Source organism: Lutjanus erythropterus, chromosome 3 (assembly GCF_056507025.1).
Source record: "Lutjanus erythropterus isolate fLutEry1 chromosome 3, fLutEry1.hap2, whole genome shotgun sequence".
Taxonomy (NCBI): domain Eukaryota; kingdom Metazoa; phylum Chordata; class Actinopteri; order Lutjaniformes; family Lutjanidae; genus Lutjanus; species Lutjanus erythropterus.
In genome coordinates this window covers 45687891-45715539 of record NC_139319.1, presented here as the reverse complement: position 1 = coordinate 45715539, position 27649 = coordinate 45687891, and the positions used below count along the sequence as shown (strand labels likewise).

At 37.9% G+C, this 27649-nt stretch overlaps 2 protein-coding genes across 7 annotated transcripts in view; one reads left to right on the top strand and one right to left on the bottom strand.

Annotated features, from left to right (window-relative positions):
• prkcaa (protein kinase C, alpha, a) overlaps window positions 1-27649 on the bottom strand; it is a 286081-nt gene that overhangs the window by 46341 nt on the left and 212091 nt on the right. For all 6 annotated transcript variants that reach the window (XM_084710879.1, XM_084710895.1, XM_084710887.1 and 3 more), the window contains 2 exons: window positions 27271-27333; window positions 26769-26907 (listed from right to left, as the gene is read on the bottom strand). In XM_084710879.1, the coding sequence (XP_084567005.1) occupies window positions 26769-26907; window positions 27271-27333 (202 nt within the window). The remainder of the gene's footprint in view (window positions 1-26768; window positions 26908-27270; window positions 27334-27649) is intronic.
• Window positions 585-10259, top strand: LOC146330907 (uncharacterized). The gene is made up of 17 exons (XM_084714374.1): window positions 585-807; window positions 924-1007; window positions 1851-1934; window positions 2207-2284; window positions 2433-2516; window positions 2699-2782; window positions 3480-3584; window positions 4656-4733; window positions 5160-5243; window positions 6554-6658; window positions 6953-7057; window positions 7185-7289; window positions 7417-7521; window positions 7621-7725; window positions 8025-8132; window positions 8249-8374; window positions 9637-10259. Exons 1-17 carry the CDS (start codon window positions 597-599, stop codon window positions 9948-9950), a joined length of 1965 nt encoding a protein of 654 aa, XP_084570500.1. The 5' UTR covers window positions 585-596; the 3' UTR covers window positions 9951-10259.

Below are 27649 nucleotides of genomic sequence, written 5' to 3'. Positions count from 1 at the left end.
GTGCAAGACAAGCCCAGTATTATACTTTGACCATGACAAATATGACAGGTCCTATTAAGTTAATCAACTGTTTATAACTGTCAGTGTAAAGCTCCAAAAATACACTCACAGTTCAGTGACTGTCGGACATATTTCTTTCCAGACTCCAAAAAAAAATATTGCTGAATTAAATTGTCTTAAAAGTCTACTCTCTTTAAAAGATTATTAAGGATTTCTTACGACTCATAAACAAACACTTACTCATTCGACCGCAGGTTTGCTGATGTATCTCAAACAGTTAACGCTGAATATCTGAGGTATGTATTTTAGAAAAATGTTTAGACTCTCAACATCTCTAATTTGGAATGTACTAGAACATGAGGTTACAACCTACAAGGTTGTGATGTAATTATTTTTCTGTTTTCTGTCTTTTAGTACATGAAAGCCTCTTATCACCTCTATCCTTGACCCTGGTGGACATGTTTCATAAACTTCAGATGGCCAACTACATGTAAATGACATACAAACCTTGCATAACCTTTCACACGCTCACCTAAAGCTTAAAAACCCCACCTGCTGGCCCCTTTCCAGGTGTCACAGCCCCACGGACCACAAAGATGAGGCTTGTTTTACTCGTCCTGCTCGGCTGCTGCCTGTCTGAGGCAAACGTCCTGGGACAGAGGCTCACTGCTATCACATTTACCCAGGATGAGATCGCTGAAGCAGACAGCTTCACTCTGCTCAGAGAGATGATGGCTGTTTTGGATGAGCAGAGAAATGAGCTGCAACATGCCAAACAGCAACTGGTGCAACTTCAGAAAGTACAGGGTATGTGTGGTAGTGTGATTGTAGTAAGCAGCATCTTCTGCAAATCGAGTATTACTATTTTATATATTCAAATTCACTCATACTGCATTACATAATTTGTGTAATTCACTGTATAGAACAGACATCTGTGAAGCGATTCACTGACAGTCTGATGGAGGAACTATGGGAACAGGTGGAGGCACTGAAGAGAGGATATACAGGTAGAATGAAAGTGAAAGCATAAATATATTAGAAACATAACATGTATTATACATATGTAAAATAACTATGTAATCATTGGTCACACGTTATTTTACAGAACACAAATAAGACATAACAAGCCATACATTGTGTTAAATTAGACAAAAATTAAGTATGTTCTTTATTAGACAATAGTTAGAATAAATCTGTGCAGTTGCAAATGGACAAAATATTCCTCTACCTTTATGTATGGCTACATATGTTTTGCTTTAGTTTACGGTACATTTCCGTTGTAATGTGTCCCACATTACCCTCTAATAAGGGTCTTTAAGGGATAAATAATACACTTTAGTTTTCAGTATATTTCTGTTGTCAAGTGTCCAAAATGACCCTATAATGAGGGTCCTGAAGTGGGAAACAATAGTCTTTAGTTTACAGTACAGTTCTGTCGTAATGTGTCCCAAATTACTCTCTAATGATGGTCTTTAAGTGAGAAATAATACTCTTTACTTTATAGTACAGTATCTTGTAATGTGTCCTAAATTATCCAGTAATAAGGGTCTTTAACGGATAAATAATATACTTAACTTTTCAGTACAGTTTTGTTCTAATGTGTACAAAATTACCCCCTTAAAGTGGGAAACAATACACTTAAGTTAACAGTACAGTTCTGTTGTGATGTGTTTTTAATGATCATCTAATTAAGTCTAATAAGTGTCTTATAAAATGTCTAATACTGTCTAATAAAGGACATTTTATTTCTAGTTTTTGTTTAATTTGATAAAACATATAGCTTGTTTTATCTTAGTGTACTGTAAAATAAAGTTTGATACTGCATTATTTCCATTGTTAAAAAAAAAAAGACCACGAGGCCCGGCTGAGAGTCAGTGAGATGCAAGAAGAGGAGCAGAGGAAACAGGTGCAGCAGGTCGTGCGTCAGTACACAGGTAAAGCAACTTCATCCACAGCATGAAATATAAATTGAGATCCTTTTTAGAAACACTTATAAACAAAACAGAAGCAGGAGGAAGCAGGGAAGTGTTTCTCTTTTTGGAATATAGCAATAAAGTTAACTTCCTTCCTCTTTTTCTTCCACAATGACTGCAGCATATATATGTACAGAAGTAAAAATTCAAAATCTTATCCATGAATTTTTGACTCTTTTATGCTGTTTTCATTTGTTTACTCTGATCATCTTTATTCCATCCTCCCTGAGCAGAACTGGAGGCCCGACTGAACGCCAGTGATTTGGAGGGACAAAGCAAACGAGTGCAACAACTGCAGCGGGAAAGCAGAGGTAATACAACAAACTAGTCAATTATTAATGCTAGCAAAGTAGATTTCCTCCTCATCTCATTTCAGCTCTTCTGATCTCACCTCATGATTTGTCTTCAACTGAATGGTTGAAGCCATGCAGTATTTATTCCCTCATCTTTAACAAATAGAGTTGAATATCAGACTGACAGAACTTGGAAATAGCCTCGGAGACGTGAACTCAGAGGTGAAGGCGCTGCAGGCTACTGATCAAGGTAAATGAACTACATTCATACTGCATGATTATCTACATCAGTATGTGCACAATATATTCTGAATGAAAGATAGAAGGACTATTTTGTTTTTGCTTTTTGAAAAAGAATGTGAGACTGCTTTTTTGTCCGATTATGTGTGTGACTAAATATTTTCATGTTTTGTTCCTCCATTTAATGACCAGACTTGGAGGACAGACTGAATGGCACAGATGTCCAGGCAGAGACACAAAGAACCCTGGTGGCACAGTTACAGGTGGAAATTAAAGGTGCATTAAAGGGGAAATTGTGCTTCCAAAAATGAGTACTGCAGTCTAAATATCAAGTTGGATCCATAGACTGTATGTTAAATAGGTTGAATCCCTATTAATTACACAGACCCAGGAGATGGTGTTCAGGGATTACCTGCCTGCCAAACTCCATTCACATTTTGCTCAATCTCACTATTGTAAACATCTACCCCTTCTATAAGATTCTGAATCATTTCTTAGAACATGAAGAGACACTACTCATTCAGCAAACATTCGGCATTAATTCAAACCCTAATTAATGTAAAATAGGTGAACGATAGCCAAGTATTCTGGCCAATGAGAGAAATTTAAAAGGAGGACACTGTGGTTGTAACACTGTTGTCAGTGAAGCGAGTATTTCAATTCATTTTCCTTAATCTCTGATGACATATCATGGTGATTTTGACATTTATTACAGTGAATATTTTACACATTTCTCCTTTAACAAATGTGGAGGATATTGTATGAGTGCAATCAAATTGTGAGTGTTGGCCAACAGGTTAAAGACTGCTCATCGAGGTAAAGATACTTGACTTTCATCTCACATCCTATCCTATCTCTCCCCTTCTTTAATCATCATACCATCCTTGTTGTTGTTAAATCTGGTGATGCAAATGAAAACATTTGCATTGTAATATATATATGTATTTTTTCGTTTCATCATTTTATCTGTCAGAGTTTGAGTCCAGGCTGGGGGTCAGTGAGAGTCTAGAGAAGGAGCTGAAGGTCCGGCTTAAAAATGCAGAAACAGAGGTGGAGGCGCTGAAGACTGTTGATCAAGGTAAAGAGACGAAAAGGCCACGATAGAGATATGAAGAAGAGAAACCCAACTTGTGTCCTCTGTCATTTGTGCTTATCCATAGCTGCTAAGGCAGCAGAGTGGCTAACATTAGCTGGGTTAGACTCACCCTCTGCACTTTCACCAATAGTTTCTGAGGTGGAGTCAGAGTTATGACTCTCACTCACGAAATTACAAAACAATCCACTGTGGCTCCTGAGAGTGTTTGCTAACTCCAACACAGCTAACTGGCCAATATGTTTCAGTAATGTGTTGCTAAGTAGAGACTCATGGGTAGCCCTTTGTATGTTATATAAATTAAATGTTTTGGGTTTGTTTTTGTTCTAAACTGATGTATCTTTGCCATTGATGTGTTGAATTAGCATATTTTTCATACAAATTCTAATTTTTTTGGGGAAAAATTACTTTTCAAACAATAATTTCAACACGTTTTCATCCCAACTAGTCATATATTGACAATTTGTCATCGTCCCTTGAGATCTGATTCTGAAGCACAACGTACCCTTTTTAACACAAGATTAACGCTGTAAACCAGATGCAGTTTGGTAAGGTTTAGGTACAAAACCTATTTAGTTAGGTTAAGGATAAAACCATGTTTTGGGTTACAACAATTATGTTGTTATGACACGTTTTGACACGTTATGGCACGTTACGTACATCATGTAACGTCACTGAAGCCACTCACAACAATGGGTGAAAGTCCTGTATTTGTTTGAGCCATCCCTCCACCCCATTTCCTCCATGTCTGAACCTTCTCCCTCTTTACACTACGACAGCAACACAGGACGTCTTATACAGCCACAGATGGGTTTACACTGAAGTCACTCGAAAAGCCTGGTGCATTGCTTTCAGCCACAAATGGGTCCTGTGCATGTTTGAATGAGTCATAAAGGGGCAAGGACAAATCATCAGTTCCAAGCCCTGAGCCTGTAAACTCCCAACTATATTCCTCTCACATTAGCTGCCAACTGTATATGTTAGTTAGTTCTTTGCTTGTTTTTGTTTGGTTGTTCATTTTTTCTAACCATTCTGATCTTTCGCCCATCCTCACAGGACTGGAGGCCAGACTGAATGCTAGTAATCTGGAGGGTCAAAACACACGAGTGGAACAACTACAGAAAGAAAGTAAAGGTAATACACGGTAGGCGATTTTGAGAGGGGATGAAGGGGAACGCCACAAAAAATAAACAATATACTTGTTACTCTACCACCCCCTCTCTGTCCCCTAGCAGCAGAGAGACTGCAGGGGCAGAAAGGTTGTTCAGGTGAATCTTGATTCTTTATCTGACTGAGGTTTGCACAAGTTAGAATCTATGGCCCCGACCATGGCTCTGAAATATCAGCAGCCTAGGGTTAAGTTGGGTTACGGTTTGGGTTATCCCCGCTGTTAAAAATGAACAAATCACTGACTCGTGATACAAAAAACAAGTCAATTATTTATGAGGAGTAAAGTAGATCTCTTCTCACCTCGGCTCATCTAATTTCGCTCCATGATTTATAGTTTAAGTGAATGGAGAATCATGCAGTATTAATTTGCCTTTTTTCTTTTACAAATAGAACTGAACATCAGGCTGACAGAGCTGGGGAATAAGTTTGGAGATGTGGGCGCAGATGTGAAGGCGCTGCAGACTGCTGATCAAGGTAAATAAACTGCATTTTGACCACATGGGTATGTCCAAAAACACACAACCATATACAGTTGTTGCTTTTTGAGCAGTAAGATCAGGACATTATTTTTACAGAATTATCTGTGTGTTTGATGATTTTATTCCTCCGTACAATGAGCAGGACTGGAGGCCAGGCTGAATGCCACAGAGGTCAAAGCTGAAGAACCTTAGTGGCACAATTACAGATAGAAATTAAAACTACATAAATAAATGCAGAGATTATTGTATCAGTGTCTATTTGTACCCAGGAATGAATAGGTACACAGCAGCTATTTGGCTATTGACAACCGACTGTCTTATTTTAGCTAAAACAAGCAGCAAGCTAACCCTTTATAAAAGTCTGTGGTAGATGAATGGGTTAAACACAAGGCTTTCCTACAGGAGAGTGGAGTTTGAATCCTTCCCTGGGAGACTAAGATTTGACGGTACTATGAAATTACATGCCAGTGGTACCTGTTATTTACAGTTTTTTTTTATTATTATTATTTTCAGTTTTCAGTTGCAATTCGGGTGCAAATAGCACTGCTGTCTCTGCCATGCTAGGCTATAGACCTGTGCAAAAAGCCACACTGACTATCCCAACCCAAATACCAATAGTATCTGCACTAATGTGATCACCATACTTGCTGAGCTTCAGACCTCAAAAATAGGGCAGATTTCAATACAAAAAAATGTAAAAGAGTTTCAGAGACTTTGTTACTTGCATTCTAGTGGCTTTTAATAATTAAAAATACTAAGTATAATGCAACCGCATTAATTTTACTTTTAATACTCAAGAATAAATACTTGTATACATAGAATAATTCATCTCTCTAGCATGTACATATCTGGCATAAACTAATATTTCTCAGTTTTCTTTCATTCATTTATTTATTTAATTATTTTTTCTCCTTGCCCCTAAAAATGATGTGGCAGATTTTTCAAAGTGCATGTTCTTGTCCAAAACCATAATTCTTCTTAAGAAGTCTGGTTTGGTGTAGCTGTATTGTTGTCCGGGTGGAAAAAGTAGGCTTATACACACTGTACAGTGCCAGAAACAGGTTATGGCAATGAAAGGGGAAAATGAAGATATGTCAGAAATCGGGAGAAATACAGGAGAATTATGATGCTGGGAGGCAACAGGGACAGGGGAGTGAAAAATGAGTCTCCTGGGAAAATTGGGAGGGTCGGCAAGTGTGGTGATCACATTGTGAGTAAATGCATGCAAATACTAAGTACACTACCAGAAAATGAAAGACTCTTGGAATCTATTGAAGCTGTTGAAATTAAGATTTTGACTGCCAGCGTTTGAGTCCAGACTTGAGTCCAGCGAGAGCTTGGAGAAGGAGTTGACATCCCGGCTTAGAAACGCAGAGACGGAGATGGAGGCGTTGAAGACTGCTGATCAAGGTAAAGCCAGAAGGTTAACTAGTGTGGAAATTCTTTTTAAGCTGCCATATGGGATATAAGATATTCATATTTGTAGGGTTACCCACTGGAGACCCTGATGGAAATGTCTATGAATTTTCCATGACCTTTTCATGATTAAGTTAGAGCATTTTCACCCTTTCCTGGTTTGTTAACATTGTTTATCTCCAAAGGGATTAACAGTCCGCTTTCCACTTTAGTTGAGATGAAGCTATACTGTCTAATGGAACAAATGAATGAAAGAAATCATGGTGTATTCCCTCCCTTCAACCAAAGGGTTGAATTCCAGGTTGTCAGCCAGTGAAAGTCTGACTGCGGAGCTTAAGATCAGCGTTAAAGATGCGCTGAGACAAGTGCAGGCACTCGATAGAGCTGATCAAGGTAAAGAGAATAAAGACATGCCTGCAGCGCTGATTCAGTACATTACACACATTCTGCTCATCATGATAATTTACGATCACCTAACTGATGGCTTGATAGGTCTAACTCCTCTAATCTACTCTGATAGAAATGGCAACAAGACTGGGAGTATCTGAGAGCCTGAGTGAAGAGCTGAAGATGAAGACTGCAGACACGGAGAGGGAGGTGAAGGCTCTCAAGATTGCTCATCGAGGTAGAAAATCACATCTGATTATGAATGAGCAATTCAGGCAATTGAAACTATGCACCCTCTGATCTCTCCTCTGATTTAAAGGAGATATAAAGGCTGATTTCATGCTGCGTCTCATATCTTTGACTAGAGCTGAAGTCCAGAGTGGAAGCCAGTGAGGTTCTGGCCAAGGAGGTGAACACACGGCTTGATGATACCGAAAGACAAGTGGAAGCAGTAGAGAAAATAAATCAAGGTAAAAAAAAAATGTATGCACAAATACCATCTTTTACTTATTACCATAATTTTAACAGGTAGTTCATACTGTTCTTAATCTCTGTCACTGCTCCCTCAGAGTTGAAATCTAGACTGAACGCCGCTGAGATTCTGGGCCAGGAGCTGAACGCAAAGCTTGAAACAACAGAGACCAACATGGAGGCACTTCAAACAGCTGATCAAGGCAAGCAAACATGACTGAGCCACTGTAAACACCTGTACTGCTTTGGTATCATCAAATATGGCTTTAAAGGTTTCTGTTAATATTCTGTCACGTTTGCTCATATTTCTGTCCCCTGTTACTGCATGTGTATACTTAAATGTGTCAGACATCAGAAAGTTACTGCACACACTAAATATTTTGTATTATGCTGTTGCTCAGTATCATTTTTTTCTTAAAACATATTTTTCCTTTCATTAAAAAAGGCAGTGTTTAAGTTTTTGTGTCATGTCTCTGACTTGATTAATGCATTTTCATTATAGAGTTGGAAGCCAAACTGGAAACAAATCAAAGTGTACAAGAGGAGTTGAAGAATAAGGTTGACCAAGCATTTGCAGCAGTGGAAGAGGTGACGACAACAATGACTGAAGGTAAATTAATTACATATCAACATGGGAATTTTGATTTATTAATACACAAACAATAGACACTGGGTAAATATAGCTTTAGAATTTTTTAAGCATTTATATTTCTTTTTCATTAACAGATAAAGTGGCCTTCTCAGCTGCGCTGGAAGAGAACCAAATGCACATTGGGCCTTTTGAGACAGAGACCACTCTTATCTACAAGAAAGTCATCACCAACATTGGTGACAGCTATGATCCCACAACAGGTAATGTACTGCAGGATGCTATTTGTGTTATCATAAGGGCTAAGATTTTAATTCAGCTGAATCAGATTTGGCTGTCAACAATTTGTTCTTTTTTTTTTCCACTTCAGTGCTTCCTATATCAGCCGTCATGAGTATGTTTTACCACAATGACATGAGTTTTAATGCCTTTTTTTGATATGATATGAAAACATTACACAGTCAGAGAAAGTGAAAGTGTGCATCAGCTGCATTGCACGCTCCTTAATGCCACAAATGAAGGGTTTATTTTGACCAAAGGTGAGTTGGTGATTGTTGGAACGTAGGAAAGATGGCCAAGGATGTTTTGGGGTAAATTTTATTTTGTTTCTGTCGGGTTTGAATGAAGTTGATGATGACGATCTGATGCGCTCTTGTGAAGTGGTTGACAGTACAGTGCATAACCTTTTCACTTTTCTCCTCTTCCATCACAGTTAATTTTGTGGTGATTTAGAGACTTTGTAATGTTTACAGCCTATCATGCTGTTGCACTGGTCTGTTTGCAATGATGCAGGTTAAAAAAAACATGAATAGAAACTTTACCGACCACTCATTTCACCTTCTCTCATCAGTACTTGTTGTTACGTTACGTTACATTTTTTTAAAATAAAAATATATTTTAAATTCTTCATCAATTGTCATCCCTGTTGATTTTGCAAGCTTCTGTCTGGTTTATCCTGTAATTGTAATGCACACTGACAAAAGGAGAAAAGAGATAATCGACTTGAAGAATCTCAGCTGACTGAGGGGTCTCCAACTAATGAGTCAAATCTTCCACTTTCAGCTGGGGAGGCTAGAAACCACAAAATTATTTTACAGCATCCTTATTTTTCACATGTGGGCTCAATGCCATATACATTCATTCAGCACGAGGGATTTGAAAACATAGATAAATAAAATACTTTTGTCTAGCTCCTAACTTGCAACTTATGTCTTCCAATTTAACTCAGTCTCTATTAAAAGCGTGTTGTTGTTTTTTTTGTCTCATTTCTTCCTATATTATTCTATGGACCTGCTCATATAAGCATACTGTGGACTTTCAGGGAGTTTTTCTTTTCTTGCCTTGTCGCTGCTGTGGTCAATTCTCGCCTGTGCACTTGTTAATGTAAATATAACAACTGTGATTCTTCTCATTTGGCAAATCCTGTCACAATGTGTTAATGCTTCATGCCTCCCTGTTCCTGCAAATAACATTATTTTTAAAATGACTCATCACCCTCTTTTTTGTCTTCGCACATCCCGTCCAGGAGTCTTTACAGCTCCAGTCGGCGGAGTATATCACTTCACCCTCTACACTCATGCTAACGGAGGAAACCCTGGATTTTTACTCTTGTACAAGAACGGTGAGGCTGTCGTGGGCACCGCCGAGCACCCGACCGCCTCTGACATCACTGATAACGGATCCAATGGTGTCGTGCTGCTTCTTCAGAAAGGAGACCGGGTTGCTGTGCACATGGAAGCTGAGTCCTGGGTCTGGGCAGACAGCGACCGCAACCTCTGTACTTTTACTGGCATTCTACTGTACAGTATGCCCAGTGAAGTATCCAAAAGCACTCTGTAACTTTACTAGTACAATTCAAATGTTATCACTTACAGCTCAAATTATGTAAGTCATAGAAAGAGGTTAAATTATATTATGTTCTACTCTGGATTTTAACTGCACATTTCAAGTCAAATAAAGTCAAATAAACAGATTACAGTTATTTGTATTTGATGTATTAATGGTCAGTTAAGACATTTAATCTGTGTGAATAATGTGTGAATTCAGAATAAAAATTAGCTAATAATTTATTCATTCAAAGCGATGCACATTATTGGATTTTTTGCCGATATCTGATATTTCAATATTTTCCAACTCATTTTACGTGATTGCTGATGCTGATACCATTACACTTAAATTGAAAAACTCAAAATTTCAAGGCAGCTGCCTTCACTAGACTTTTGAGTTTTGACTCAGCTCAACTCAAACTCGGGTTTTGAAATAAACAAGGTTTAGTAATAAACTTGAATCTGAGATTTTTTTTAAGCCTAAAAAATGTTCACTGTGAGCTGTGGACCTGAACTGTCATTATTGGAAGGCTTGAAAATTGGAAAATGGTTGCAAATGAAATTATTGACCATTATTCACTTTCACTTCAAAGAGTTTACTCAATAATTCCTGAAATACAAACTCAAAAATTCCAGTTTATCTAAAGAAGAAAAGTAAATTATCTCAACAAAACTTTATTAGTTAGTAAAACTTTCAACTTGAGTTGAGCTCAAAACTCAAAAATGGGTGTTCTCAACATTTTTGTTTCTACAGTGCATATGCACATATATTTTCCCATCTAATGACAGAGAACATTAAGTCTCTCCTGAAGTGGAATCACATTATTAAACCTCCTCTTATCATGATGGCCCACTGACACAGACATAAAATACAAAGCTTCTTTAATTTCCACCTTCACTTGGCAACATAAGATATCTCCTGCTGACAGTTTTTTTTTCCGCTGGTGCCTGTTTCTCTTTGTTCTTGACATCATCTTAATGATGATGATGATGATGATGTCTCTTCAGATGGGCAATTAAATTTGCAGAGTTTAAGAACTGCAACTCAGCTGATCCTCGCATTACTGACGCTGAATAATCATTCCACATAGCAACTTTAATAACTGTTTCAGACACATCAAAAAGCCTCCACACCACAGACATACTGGCATCGTGTGCACATAAACATACACACAGTCAGGCCTGGGGAGTAATGGATTACAAGTACTTGGGATTATGTAATGAAATTATAAAAAATAAGCAACTATAATCAACCCAGATCACATTTGAGAATATGTGCAACTAGATTATAGTTACATTGTCAAGGATTACTTGATTACATTTTTGATTATATATTTAAAATATGGCAATTTTAAAATTATTTAATTGTAATAACGATAATTAATAATGCTCTACTCAATCATTTAAAGTGCCTCTGTTGATAGTTACTCCTCTTAGGTTGCCTGTTTTGTAAATGGTGACTTAACTAATTTTTGCTTTTTAATGATGATATATTGATAATGGAGCTAATTCTTCTTCATATACACTGAAAAAAGAGCAAAATCCGTCATGTGGCCTCAGAAAAAAGCAATTATTCTGATGTGTTTCCACAAACATGACTTTTATTATGATCTCGCTGTACAAAAATACTGTACATCTCAGTATAAAAACATTTTTTATCAGCACTGTGGTTGACCCTCACTAAACAGGGCACTGTACAGATGTGCTGAACATACAGCTGACGTATTGTTCCATCAGTGAACGTGTATAAACTGCTTGAGATTATATCCACACGAAACAGAATAAGAATGAGACTATAACCCAGAGTGGCGGCACAATGTTAATGTGCCAAACACATACAGGAGAAAATGTGTTTAAGGCTCCACGTACTGATCCCGTTGCATGAAAGAGAACACGGCGCCTCGAGAAGGTGAGAAGTGCTCAGCCTTAATCCTCAGCTCATTTTAGCTCTTTGGTAAAAAGGCGGGAAGATGCATGAGGGAAAAGCCCCCTTCCCCTTATCTTCCTTCTATGTTTTTAATTAGCTGGAGGGTCAAAGACTCCACGGTGAGGGAAACCTTGCAGTGAATTCCCCGAGCTCGCCTGCTGAAATCCTGCTTCCTGCAGGGATCACTCTGACCTTCAGCCTGATCCGACAACTGCTAATGAATTCAGATACACACTCCGAATGTACATTATCACATGAGATTTACAATGTTACTGCTGAAATATTTCAAAATGTATGAGGATGGATGATTCCCAGGGCTGGGAGGGTTACTTGATCTATCGGTCAAGTATTTTCTCAATTAACTGGTTAGTTGTCTGGTCCATAAAATGTCGGAAAATGTTAAAAAATGTTGATCAAAGCTCAAGATGACGTCCTCAAATATCTTGTTTCGTTCACAACTCAAAAATATTCAGTTTACAGTCAGAAAGGAGTAAAGAAACCAGAAAATGTTCACATTTAAGAAGCTGAAATCAGACAATTTGGACTTTTTTCTTGAAAAATGAAACGAAAAACGATTTATCGATTAATTAATCCTGTCACAGTCTTTGTGACTTATTCAACATTTAGTTCAAATGGCTCCTCCAGACAAAACAATGTCTGGACTATTGATTAAATATCCATTGATACATTATTAATTGGTTCAATAAAAAAAACTGCAATTAATGGATTAATAATTCATCATTAACATCCATACTCCAAACATGAGCTGCCGCAGTGTTTTGCTTTGTTTTTCATTCATATGTCCTGGGTGTCATTGGTCCGTCTGTGATCAGATCACCTGACTGGCTACTAAAATGCAGATGAAGGATTTGGATAATAATTCAAATTGTAGTCAGTTCTCAACTATGATTTTAAAAGTAGATTACACAGTGTAATGCATACTCAAGTACAAGTAAAAATATAGACTTGAAAATCTACTCATAAAAGTACCCCCCCAAAAAAACTACTTAATTACAGTCATTTGAGTATTTGCAATTAGTTGTCCACAACCCACAGATATTCAGTTTACTGTCAGAGAGAAGTAAAGACACCAGAAAATATTAACATTTAAGAAGCTGAAATGAGAGAATTGTGACTTTTTTAATTAAAAAATGACTCAAAATGATTAATCGACTATCAAAATAGATGCACATTCATTTAATAGTCGATTAATAGTAGATTAATTGTTGCGAGTGTTTCATGTTTGTTGTCAGGTTTATTATTTTACTTCCTTTGTTGTGATTTAAAAACAAAAAATGGTGAAATTTCCACCCAGTGAAGCATGTTTTTTTTTTTTACTAGAGGCCATGATAATGAATTGGCAACAGCGTGAACACTTTGTATGGCAGTATATTGTTCTTTATTTTAAAATTGTTATAATCTCCATGTTTACTGAATGCATCTGTAATCTGATTACATCTCTTTTTTATGTTACTGTAATGGAATATAGTTACGTAACATAATCCTGATACATGTAATCCATTACTCCCCAAGCCTGATGATTCTTTAACTGAAAACAGAACAATCTTAGTAGGAAAACAAATATTCTCACTGGCTCTTCAAACAGATCTGACACGATGCGACACAATATGCTGAAACATTACAACCCCACATCTTTATTGAGGAGAGTCAGGCTGTTTGATTCTCCGCTGATTCGCTAAGAGGAAACAGTTTGACCATGACAGGGTGAACTAGGCCAACGTCAGACAGCGCGTCATAAAGGACCTAATGTGGCATATTTGTTGCACTGTGTCACTGAGAATTGACCTCACAGTCTTGCAGAACCATATGCAATAAGGGATTTAACCATGGAAAGCATGTAGACACATCAGGTCAATATAGCAAGATCTGCAGCCTCATGCCGCTTTGTGTCATGGGAATGAAAACAGAGGGGAAGACAGATCGAAAGGGGCAGAGAGGAGGAGAGACGGACAGAAAGGAGAAAGAGGGACTGAGGAAGATGATGTGAAAACAGTGAGACAGGACATATTTTCTTTTCTAATGCTAAAGACACTATAAGTCAAGGAATTGTTGTACTCTTTCACAAAAAAGGTAAAAAGCTACAACTGGTTTCCTGTAAGGATGCTGCTGCATTCACATGGATTCAGACAGAGTTAAATATTTTGACTTTTTGCCATGCTCCGCAATGAAATTTATAATAGATGATGCATAGCTCCCTCACACAAGGAGTAAACACGGGCAATCTCAACCACAAAAATTTTGGTGCAACAGCACAAACAAGGGATATACCAAGTGTAGGTAATATATATAATAGAAAGAAATATATAAATGATCTCTTTTAATTGATTATTAGTTGGCTATTAAATTAATCAGCAACTATTTTGATAATCAATTAATCATTTTCATCCAAATTCTCTGTTTTCAGCTTCTCAAATGTGAATTTACTGGTTTCTTTAGTCCTGATGGTAAACTGCATGTCTGTGGTGGCAAAAAATAAGACATTTGAGGACGTCACCTTGGGATTTAAGAAACACTGACCAATCGATTTTCACATTTTTTTGACATTTTACAGACCAATCAGCTCACTGATTAATCAAGAAAATACTCTGCAAATTACCTGATAATGTGGATAATAGTTGAAGCCCTAAATTTGCAATTGAATATTAAGAGAAATCCTCATTTTTGAGCTGAAATGAAAAATACCATACAATTTTATTTAATATACTTAATCCATTCTTTGTAAACATTATGAAAATCACCATAGCAACATATCGTCATGCATCAATTCATGACTTATGAAGCCTCATGACTTTATCAATACCCTGACCTTTATCTGGAGCTAGTAGAGAGCCGACACTTAGTTAACTCACACACTGACATGTCCAGGTACAGATATTCTTCTGCTGAGTTCCATTTGAACTTGGAAGCCATATTATTTACTGCTGTATTTTCACGCTATTGTTAGACTGTCACAGACTGTTTTCCTCTCAGCTGTCACTACTCGCTGCAGAGAAAGTACAGACTGAAGGAGAGAGACTTGAAAGTCACGGAGGATTCAGAGCCAGTGAGAGTGAGGCAAAACGATGGAGAAAAAGCAAAGAAACAAGCCAGAGAGGACAATTAGAATTCAGCAGAAAGCGACTGTTTAGATCAGTTTCAGGCCATCCTGCAGAGCGCTGCGCAAATGTGACGCCGCTGTGACTCTCTGCCCTTGCCACCCCATCGCCTGTCTGCATCAACACCAGCGGACATTTGCAGTTCCAGGCACGGTGACCTTCCTGCTCCGAAGCGGCATGTTGAGTCTGCAGCTGTGTGCTTATTTACCACGCACGGATAACGGACGTTTTGTTTGCTGTTTGCATGAGGCTCTTATATACATTAAGTGCTTTCTCCTTTTGCCAGGTTCCCAGTGATGGAAATAGACAAGCATGACCTGCGCCTGACATTCCCTGCTCTCATCTTGTTTTATTTTTTAACTTTATTGTATAAAAGCCTCTGGCCAGTAGAGCAGCGCTGATTCACTGCAATATGTGTGTGTGTGTGTGTGTGTGTGTGTGTGTGTGTGTGTGTGTGTGTGTGTGTGTGTGTGTGTGTGTGTGTGTGTGCGCGCGCGTGTGTCTGTGCGTGTGTGTGCGTGTGTGTAGTGAAAGAGATTAGAATAAAAAGAGATCTTCTTTGTGTACATCAATCTTTATGTCTTGAATATATTTACTCTATAATATCTTTGTTGAGTCAAAGTGTGTTTTATGTTTGAGTATGTGTGTGCGTCTGTATTGGTGTGTGTACCTGTGCTTGTGGCTTGGACAGTCTGCAACTGTGCGTGTGTATGTTTGCATGTGTGTGTTTGCGTGTGTGTGTGTGCATGCACAGGCGATGCTGCAGACATTTCTCTCCCATTAGAGCTAATACTACATGACAGTTGTGGATCAGACTGCTAGCTATTCAAGGCTACTCCCCTCACCACACACACACACACACACACACACACACACACACACACACACACACACACACACCACCTCTGCTCCCATGAACCTCATCCTCCGTACAGAAACAGATAAGCCAGTGTGGTTAAAACACCACGGCGCCCAACGCTGCCCTCCTGACCAACAGTGTTGCAGGCTGCTGCGTGAATATCTGCTTCTTTGTTGTTATCAGAGCCCTGTGAGGAATGTGTGTGCTGTGGAGCAGATACAGCGTGCATCAGGCCACGCTTTAGTGGACTGTTTCTGAAAACATTTCTCAGCACTGTAGCCTATCTGCCTGTTGTGGTTGGTTCGGTTTCATTCACGGATCACATTACTGTAATGAGCAGCCTTGGGGTTTATGTGAGCGTCTTCAAATGCAAGTAGCCCCGAAGATAAACAGCATCTTTTTACAGTTTAGTATTGAACTTAGACATTATTTTGAACTGGGACAAAGAATGTCCTACCAAAAAAAAATAAAAAAGAATTTTTAATACCAACACTGTAACTCCAGTTTTTGGGTGGAAATGAGATTAATTTAATTTATGAAATTTTTTGGTTTGCTTCAATTTTTCTAAAGTTGCCCTGTGCAAGAAAATACTCTCATCCCAGACAAGAATTCACAACTTCAAATATTTTAAAAATGTGTTAAAAGCCTTCAAAATCTAAAACTAACAATACCTACTGGTAACAGAGGTACAAAACTGTGATATTACAATCTTTTAAAATCTTTTTTTTTTTACAAAAACATGATTTAATCGGGCATAAACAGGTTTAGCTATACCATAACTACCCCTGTCACTTCCTGGTTTAACAAAAGCAGGAATACTGCTCAGGTTCTTGTAAAATTTTTATTTTTTGACAAATTCATTAAATAATATTTCTATCAGATGTGTCTCAACCATAACATGTCAACTCTGTAGCCCTTCTAAATCAAAGCTAAATAAGAATTATGGATTATAAATGCATATTTTGATTTGATTACATGAACTCTGAGCAACTTTAAAAAATAAAATGGCTGCTCACTACCACTATGCTATGAAATGAAAGAAATGTAACATTTTGTCAACTCTGTCAGAGCTTTCATCTGCTGGATGGAACTTTTACATTCAATAAAAAAAATGTAATCACTGTGAGGTTGGCCAGTTACAAGGTTTAATAGCCAAGAGTTTTAGAATATATTTTTCCAGCAAATTTAAGAGTAAAAATTAAATCAGTGTGTGGTTTGTAAAGAAATAAAAAGTAATTATCAGGACATTCTGTGACTTATTTGTGACCTATTGTCAATCAAATTTACTAAAGCTATATTGGCACTATTTTTTCATTTGTTTTCAGTTGCACAGTTTCAAATAACAGCAGAAACTGACAGCCTGGTGTTGTCAAGCTAACAAACCTGAGGCCGGTCAGACAAAGGTTTTAGGATACTGTTTAATTTCAGATGAGACCCTGATAAATTAAAATTACATTTATTTTGGGTTTGAAAAGACTAAAAATATCCAATATGTACAAATATGTTCTGTGCAGATCTATGGGTAAGAATCCCAATTGAGGGCCGACTGATAAATGGGTTATGGGCCCAGTACTGGCCTGTCACAGCTGTATCAGTCTACATCAGTATCCACATATATGCCTGTATGAAAACTTTTTATTTAAACAGACCATAATGTAGATTATTTTTGTTAACTTTATAGGCAGGATTCTGTGAATATTTGATCATTTTTCTTAATTCGAGTTAAACACTTACATGTATTTAGCTTTATTTGTGTTTTTTAATTTGTTTATAATTATTTATTATGTATTATTTAAAATAGTGGTGGAAGTTTACTGTTTCAGTGCCCTGATGTCATTTTGGACAATAAGATCACAAGTGTTACCTACTTTTGAGTGATCATTACAAAAATGTGTGTTAATGTAGATATAACATATTTTTTTTATATTATATTCTGCATAAAAATATAGACAGTACATGATGTTTATATAATTACAGATACCATACACAACTGAACTACATCAGCATCTGACGGATTATCACTGACATTGTAAAATATCTCTTTGCATGTGTCATGTATTACCACTAGTGTAATAATATAAGCAAATTATGTTAATTAAAAATAAATCACAAGGGAAAATACATCGTAGTGACATGTACACATGCACATATAATATAGAAGTAATTGCATCAGAGAGAAATGTACATTTGGCGCCCGGAGGCAGAGTGGAAAGGAAAAGATAGTTATATCATCAAGCTCGATATAAAGGGTGTGAACAAGAAAAATCATTTCTGTAATTACTGAAGTTTTTAATTATCTGGAAGAGAAGTATTAACTGCCATCCAAACAGTTTTTCCCTCCTGCCATCTTGTCTGCAGGATGTTTGCATGTTCATGCTCTCTGCATTTCTGTCTCATTTGCCGTCTCCTTCTCACTTCTTCTTCTTCGCCTCCCTCTTTCCCCCTCCTGACTTTTTCTCACCTCTCACTCACTTTTCCAACCACTGCTGACGTGATTTTGTGGGACTACTAATAGCTCTGATCTGAAAACACTGATTTCACCGCTTGGTAATTGGCGAAGAGTTTAAAATTGGAGCTGCCGCTGCAAAAGCATGTGGCCAGTCGACAACTCCATGATGACGCAGGGTTCCTATTCCTAGTCCTCCAACTTTCTGAGAAACAAGGACAAGCTGTGGCTATGATTCAGCAACAAAAATACATGTACAAGTGCATGTCTGCACCTTATACAACCCTGAGTCATGCATGGTCAAAATGCCTCAAGCAAAACTACTGGGTCTTATTATAAATGAGCAACATTCCTTTCTAAGTTATGAGCCTGTGAAAAAACTGGGTTAGCTTTTTTTAAGTAAATAACATCTTTCATTAAAGCAAATGAAACAAATATGTCCCTGACAAATCACTCATTGGTGGTTATGACATTACAAGACATTAGACTAATCGGTTGTGTCATACAGTTTTTTCTACACCAGAATTAAGGCATTTCTTTAAATGTGGGTAAACCTGCTAAAAATAGACAGTTGGTTTCCTTTCACATGACATGGGAGTGACAAAGTTACAGTGGTTCCTTTTTAAAGTTTGTATTAAGCAGTAAATAAATGTATAATGAATTTGTCACACCACAGAAAAATGAAAAAAAAAAAAAAATAGCCAAATTGACCCTTTGCTAAACCCCACCCCAAACAGAAATGATGCATTTCATTCTGGTTTGTTGTCTCAGGTCTAAGCCGGGTTATCTTAGTTCTCATCCCGGCTGTCTTCCACAATCGTGGGCTGGCTGGTCCAGCAGGGTGACCTGTCCCAAGGACCACTGTACTAATCGAGTCCCTGTGCTTCTTTTTCCCATGTTAATGAGTGTATTTCTGTCATCTATCATGTAAATATACCTGCTGTATTTCACCATCCGACCAATGTTTGCTGAGATGTAAGCTAGCTTTAGCCTTGTTTAGCATTAACCTAATATCATGTATGCAGCTGCAATGTAACTTTACATTTACACTTTCAGAGGCTTCTTGTTTTAAAACATGTCAGATGGAAACATTAAAACCTCAGCTGACTCAAGTCGAGTTAACTTACATCAGCCAGCTACACTTATGAAATCTGCTTGTGAGTCGTTATTTTATCCGACAAAATCCACCATCATTAGCTGGAAATGAGAGGCTGTTTTTATTTACTTCCCTAAGGAATCTCAGACCTCGTATTTCAACAAGTACTTACAACTTCGACATTAAATCGACCACCGTTATCACTGTAAACTGCATAAATGTGGTACGAGAATGAAAAGCTTGGCAGACTTAGCAACAGTAACTAAGGAGGGCGGGGATTAACAAAGGGTCAAATGAGTGATTAGAAAAAAGTATTAAATAAATAGATACATGGTGATAGATTAAATGCTGGGGACATGTCCACTCTGCTGTTTCAAGTGTCAAATATCACTACAACCTGAAAATGACTTTTAATGTTAAACAATGGGCTCAAAAATCTATTGCAGCCTTGAAACTGAGAATTTGGACTTTTTTTTACAACTGAAATGACATATTTGTTATTACATAGAGAGAGAGAGCACTGAAAAACCTAATGGTTTCAGTTTAAATGTGGACGGTGGGTTTTTGGTCTAGTGTAAAAGTGGCTTCAGTCTATCCTGTGTGGAGGAACACCAGCTTCCTGACAGGATAAAGAGCATCGAAAAAGTGGCTTTTCTTCTCTGACTAAATTTGCACTAAATCATCCTGACACTACAAACACCCCAACCGCTGTTTTGAGTCCACAGAGGGGTGAGCGGGGAAGTGGACGCCCATGCCTCCTAACACCACACTGCGGTGGGGACCAACTAGGGCGTAGAGGGAAATGGCCCGTGTCAGACAGCTCAATCTCCTCAAACGCTCTCCTGAAACGCTGTGCAGAGCCATCATTAGGTCACTCTTTGTCATTTCAACTGCTTTCTCCGTTTCTTTCCTTCAGTGTCTGACTACTGTTGCCCCCTCCTGCTCTCTCCCTCACTGCTAATACCTTCTGTCGCCTTTTGCGTCCCCTCTCTGTTTTCTCTCCCTCCTCTCTCTCCCTCTCTCTCCCTCGCTATCTCTTTCTCTCTGTGTCAAAGTCATTGAGGTGTAAATTCACATTAGTGTGAGCATTCCTCCCAGACAGGAGCTACCAATGACTGGCTATATAGGTCAGAGTAAACACAGCGAAAACTGTGCGCCAGCACATTTGTGTGTGCGTGCGTGTACTGTGTTCTGTCACATGTGTGCAGACAAACAGGGGACCCACCGCTACATAGAAATATACTCCCTCGCTGACAGAGTAATGAGCATGTGGGCAGGTGTGTGTGAGAAAAACAAGTGTGAAAATATTTCTCATCTCACAGCTCTCTCACACATATTGAGATACAAACATGCAGGAAGCCACTAGAAGTGGGTTCTCACTATAAGAGCTCATATAAACATAAACATACTGTATATTGCATGGGAATTTTCCTTATTCATGGTCACAGCTGCTCCCCATATCTGGTGCCTATATTGGTGGATCTAAGTTCCTTGGAAAAGACAGTATGGTAGGATCCAAATAATCAAAAACCAATGTTCTACTCTGTCCACTAGCCCTTAAAGGGGACTTTTCATTTGAACATCCCCTCAGTATCAATAATGTAAATGTGGTCAACTGGAGCAACAAATTAGATTTTTTCAGGAGACAGGAGTCCTGTGAGATTTCCACCTGATGCAAGTCAATTTTACTATTGATCACAGGACTAAGATAGGACAGGAAAAAAGTCAAAGGGAGTGTGGAGGAACAGGAACCATAATAACAAGAGGTCAGTTTTTTGCAGGCACACTGTATATATATAAAAAAAGTTGAGACACATTTCAATAGATTTTTGAGTCCAACTTAAATTCTTAAGTTTTGAAACAAACTTTAGAAAGTGTTGCTGACATATTATCTTTAGTTGAGATAATTTACTTTTCTTCTTTAAATAAAAATGAGTTTTAGAAAAAAAATCAATTCAATCTTTTTTTACTGCCTGAAAAATTTAATATTTTTAACTAACATTTACTTTCATTTCAATAAATTTACTCAATATTTTTATTAGTATTTATTCATTTTATTTATTATATATATTTTCTAAAATGCAATGGTTTGAGTTTCTAAAATTCAAAGCTTTAAGTTTATCTAAAGAAGAAAAATAAATTATTTCAACATAAGATCAGTAGTTGGTAAAACTTTTTCAAAACTAAGAATTTGAGTGACGAGTGAAAATCTACTCCTGTGTCAAGCTCTACAACAAATTCCTCAATGTGTGTGTTTCCCTGCTCACAGAGCCGTGCAGCAGTGCCTACATGTACCAGAATGCACTGCGGGCAAGCTTGTGACTTCCACACCCATGTTGCTGTGTATCATGACCCTCGCCTCTGTTACACCCCCTAGCTACCAAGATACAGAGCAGCAAGAGAGCTACAGCAGCACGAAAGAATTTATTGCTTCAATTAATGACATTTACCATCAAGACTGACTTGACATCCACATGAACACTGCAGTATTTTCCATTTAACCTACATGATGAATGCAAAAAAAAGTCCAATCAAAAAGGCAGAGGAGTTTAAATTAAATCCCTCCAACATGTCAGTGTCACTGTTGTGCGTAATGTTTATGTTTTATGTTTGAGCTCATCTTATCTCCTTCATATACTGTTGGATAGTTTAATCTACAAAAACGCGTCATACTGTATTCTAAAAGATCAACACGTATTAGTGACACCGCTTTCCTGTGGGAACCACGCATCAGTTTTGTTATGATGCATTTTCCAGCCAATCCAAGAGTGTTTTAAAGCGTTTACTGGGTTTAAGAGGTAGGAGAATTTTCTCAACCCATACAGAAACACTAAATCCTCCAGTTTATCAGAAACATTCAAAATCACTTAGCATTTTTACATGCGTAAGCCGACGTCCAGGCACAGGCTGTGTCTGAAACTCCTTACCAACATGATTTTTAGCACGCTACAACAGTACACTGTAGAAACAAAAAAGTTGAGAAAAAGGTTTACCAAAGAATAATTTTTTGTTGAGATAATTTACTTTTCTTCTTGAGAAAAAGTTCTAGAGTTTCTAAAACTCAAAGATTCAAGTTTATCTAAAGAAGAAAAGCAAATAATCATATTAATAAAGATTCTAACCTTACTAAAAATTTCAACTAAAATCAAAGCTGTATCACTTGAATTTGTATTTAAGTACAGTATTTGAGTATATGTACTCGTGTGTATGTACACTGCAATGTACAGGGAGAAAGAATGTTACTGCTGTAGCTGTTACAGATAGCTTATAATGTGGGTTTAAAGCATGTTTAATGACTGCAGAGATACAGTCACTGACAGAAGTCTTGTCCCATAAGGACATAGTAACTTGAAATGGCATATAACTTTATTTCTAATCAATCAATTGTTACAATAAATGGTTCATTTTAATGTCAAAGACTTTCACGTTAACAACTGGGTGCAAACTGAAACCGTCAAAAAGTGTCTTTAAATGATTCAACCAATCACAGATTAGAGCTTCACCTATGACAAATGCTGTAATTAACACATTCACAGGTGTGTGAAAAGCACATCAGACCTTCATGTGAAATGCAGCCTGACCTCTGACAACATGCCAAAGATTCAACCACAGACCAAAGTGCTGATCATCAAGAGGCTGAAGAGCAAGTCTGCTGCTGAGGTGGCAGACATCTTTAATGTATCCAAATGTGGAGAGGATAAGAAGAAACTGGTGACGTTCATGACAAGCCCAGGTCAGGCTGACCCCGTAAGACAGCTGTTCGAGAGGACCGTTTGTTGCTTCGACAGTCCAGGACCAGCCCTTTTTCAACTGCAGCGGAGCTACATGAGAACTGGACACCAGAAACCCCTGTATCTACAAGAACAGTTTGCCAGATTCTCTCACGCAGTGGTCTCCATGGCCGAATTAGTGCTCAGAAACCAGCATTAAACAGCCAAGACAACAAAAAAATCTGGTTGCATTCGCCAAGGCCCACAGCTTGCAGAAAGGATGGACAGTGGAATAGTGGCAGAAGGTTGATTTTATGTTCTGATGTTAGTGTAGCATGTTTGTGCTTTCAAAATAAAATATATGTATAATTTCAACATTATTTTTGTACATTACAAGACTTTTGTCCAAGCAAAATCTAACCTTTCTGTCCTAATTAAATGATAAAACTCAATGAATGATACAAAACTTTATTTTGGTATAATAAGCATGGTCTAGAGGGCTTTGCCTTTCATATAAGCCATTTCTGATTCCAACTGGTCAACTACAAGTCAAGTTATTTTTTGTTGTTCCTACAACTAGGATAAGTGACAAGACTTTTGTCAGGGACTGTATAGATGACAGATAAAAGTTAATTTTATGAAGCATGTGTCTGAGCGTTGAGGTCAAACTCAGCTCGTAAAGTAATTAGTAGTTGATCTTTCTGTCACACACAATTTGAGCAGCACTTGCCCTCGATTATATCTGAAAATGTCACCACTGTGAGCCCATTTTTTAAGGTCAGCCTCCACTTAGGACTGTTTTTGAGTGTGTGCATGTGTGTACAAGTGTGCACACGGCCGAGCTTGTGTGTCTATTGAAGGCATGTACAGATATTTATCTGTACATGCATGTGACTGTTTGAAATCGTGTGTGTGTGTGTGTGTGTGTGTGTGTGTGTGTGTGAGTTAGCATAAAGTGCGTGACATTAACTGTGTGCGCAGACTCACAGTGTTATGGAAACAGTAGCTGCTCCTACCCCCTGCTGTGTCATCCCTAGCTGCCGCATTAGTGTCAGTCTGACTCTGAGCGGTCACAGCATGTTCACCCTGCGTCCATGGGCTGGAATTAACCTCCTAGTCTGTCAGAGGGGGTTTTTAGAGACGATCAATAACCCAGCCCACCATTAAACAGAAGCCAGCTAACTGATAATGGCCACATAGCTGGACAAACTAAATCAGCACATGATGTATAAACTGCTGAGAGCTGCAGCATCAGACCTCTCCTGTTAAAATTAAGAGACACTGATAAATAGATTAAAAGGCAGAAAATGGCATTAAATTATGGATACTTAGCCTGGTTTCCAGATTCCACCAATCACAGGCAGGGGTTTTGTTTAGCAACTCATTGGGGATGGCAAATAGTGTGCCTTTAAATCAGTCAGTGACAAATTTTAAACATTTACTTTGCTGTAGAGCTGCAATGATTAGTCAAGTAATTGCTTAGTTGCCAACTATTTCGGTAATCAATTAATCGTTTCAGTCCAACATATGTTTTGGACTGTCGGTTGGACAAAAGAAGCAATTTGGGCTCTGGGAAATTGTGATGAGCATTTTTCCACAATTTTTGACATTTTACAGACTAAACAATTAACCTTGAACATTTAATAAGCAATTAAGCAAATAAATTGATCATGAAAATAGTCAAACTTGCAGCCCTAGTTTGCTGTCAGTAAACTCAACATTTTATCAGTGCCAACATGTCATCAGTAGGGGTAGGATGCTTTTCCCTAATCAATTTTATCTCAAGCTCTCGACACTATTATAAAATCTCAAGTTCAAAAGGTTGGCACCAAATGCTTGCTTGGTCTTTTTTCATCCGATACTTCCTGGTTGAAATAATCATTTTTTAAATATATTTTTTACAATATATGCAGAACATGTTCACACTCGATGGAGGAATGTGTTGAATATCATTATTGTCATTGTTGAATATCACAATAAAAAAGTCTTGCTTCCACACCAGATTGTGATTATATCTATCATGAAACTACATTATTAACTATTTAATTCTATTATTTTTTATTTTATTTCATAAAATGTCTCTTACTCACTGCTGCACTGCACAGACATAATTCAAGCATTTGGTCATGGTTACTTTTGTTTTATGTCATTCAAGTAGAAAAGGAGAAATACTTTATGTTAAAAGGAAAAACAAATTTATATGAACAATAAATAAAATAAATATTGTATAATGGGCTTCTTATTGGTGTATTATTGTTATTATTGAGATGCATCGACCCATCCATTTAAATGTCAGATTCTGATATCTGAATTTGAAATCTGCTGATATAGATAATATACTGATACCATACCAATACCAGCTCTGTTTTTTTCATGATGATAATGATTGTTGGTGGTGGTTGTTGTTGTTGATCATTCTTATACGCAGTAGTCATAGGCTACATGAGGCTGGAACTGAGCTTCAGTTTAGTGGTGAAAAGTTCTGTGTCAGCAGAATTACATCAAGTCAGAGTGTTTAACATCTGGAAAGTTAGTTTATTTTGTGTAATGTAACGTGTACTGATGTCTTTCAACCATTGTTGGGCACCATATGATTCTGGCTCGTGACATTCACACACGCAGTTGATAGGCCAGGAGACAGCCCGAATTTACATCATCATTTCACAAGATGTATTGCTGAGAGTTTAGGTTTGCTATTTAATATTACATTTCTTCACTCCAGCTGTATATCCCAGCACCATGTTGACACATATTTACCTTGTATTACATGCTGCACTGCCTTACGTCAATACTGGGCCAATTCCAATATTAGATCACATTGGTCCCATTTCTAATTATTGTGGTTTGAGTTATATACTGAGTGAGTATCTAGCAAAGTAAGTTAGTTTCCTTTTGGTAGTGGTACTGAAACATGTATTATATTTCAATATCAAGAGTATTTAAACATTTGCAGCAATGTCCAGCCCTACTCATCAGTGGGCTTGTCAGTCAGCTTGGACTAATCCTGTCTTTACCTCTTGCCTTTACTGAGGGAAAAGTCGGTCCCAGTTCTCTGGGAGTGGCTCCAGTCTGATACACAGCTGCCAAATCAATTGATGAACAGTCACTTATAATGTGAATGTGAAAATGTTGGACCAGTATCATTTAATCCTCCTTGGACCAACCTTCTCATCTACTGTGATGCAAGGACACATTCAGCAAGGAAAATGCACACTGGTGAAGAGTCCTGTCTTTGGGGAACGATTTTTTTTTCAAGAAATGTGTGAACTACTTTTCATAGCAAACAAGGACAAAAGCAAACAAAATATCTAGGTATCCATCCCTACCACAATCATGATCACAAATGGCAAGGTGAAATCATCCAGAGGATTTGTCTTGAAAGAAATTCAATGAAAACAACGACAAAGCCCACTGGGACACACGGAGACCCCAGCTTGTATGTTTGGGTTAAGTTTGGACTCGCCAGCGGACACGCTGGGCGTCTGTCTGACCGGGATGCTTACGTCATGAAAGAGCGCTTGCGCGCGTGTGAGTGTATGTGTCCCGAGGCGGTGACCTTAATCTGGAGCACAAGGGTGACACAGGCTCAGACCAGACAGTGACAGAGATGACCTCATGCATCAAAAGATGCACATACATACACACACACACACACGCCTCTCTGTGTTCAGCCTTACCTCAGGGGCTATGTAGTCTGGAGTGCCGCAGAAGGTGCGTGTGGTCACTCCCTCGTCAATGTTCTCTTTGCACATGCCAAAGTCAGCAATCTTAATGTGTCCCTCAGAGTCCAGCATCACATTGTCCAACTTCAGATCCCTGAGGACGCACAGAGACATTCAAAACATCCTTGAAGATGAAGCTGACTTCTCTCTGAGAATTAGGTCCAGCAGGTGAATTCCACTGCTGTATTTCTCTTCTGTACTTATATATATATATATTCCTATACAATTTATTCCAAGTAAGCACAGTCACTGCTGTTGAGTGTTTTCAGGAAAGATCTAATAAAACACTGGAAAAAGAATTGCTGGAGTTTTCACTATAGTACTCCATACTATGTGGTATCCACTGCAGAAACAGACATTTATTCTATCACAAAATGCCTGATTATTACTTTAAATACAACCACTGAACCTGAAGAGCAGCATGCACTGTATTTACGCTGTGTGGGTTGATACTCACCTGTAGATGATTCCTTTAAGGTGCAGGAAGAAGAGACCAACAGCGATCTCTGCTGCATAGAACCTGCAATAACAACCACATATTTATAGACTTAAAAGACAAGGAAACTTAATCTTTACTTGCAGCATATTTTGTTGTACTCTAGACAATGACAATACAGCCTGTCTGTTTCATTCTGTTCTATTCTAAATCTCAGTTTTTACATTGGTAATAATTTACAAAGATGTTTTTTAGAAGAATAAATGAACAATTATCTTCAACTAAAACATGCAAACATAAATGATTGATTATTGCTGCATTTTCACTGCAGAAACTTTCACCAGAGACTAAGAACCTTTGGAGGAACTGTTCAGGGCTCCCCACCCCCAAAGTTCAGTAC

Coding starts and splice junctions, on each gene's coding strand:
- LOC146330907 (XM_084714374.1), top strand. CDS start 597: ATGAGGCTTGTTTTACTCGTCCTGCTCGGCTGCTGCCTGTCTGAGGCA. Junction 808..923: donor GCAACTTCAGAAAGTACAGG/GTATGTGTGGTA, acceptor TTCACTGTATAG/AACAGACATCTGTGAAGCGA. Junction 6,659..6,952: donor GTTGAAGACTGCTGATCAAG/GTAAAGCCAGAA, acceptor CTTCAACCAAAG/GGTTGAATTCCAGGTTGTCA.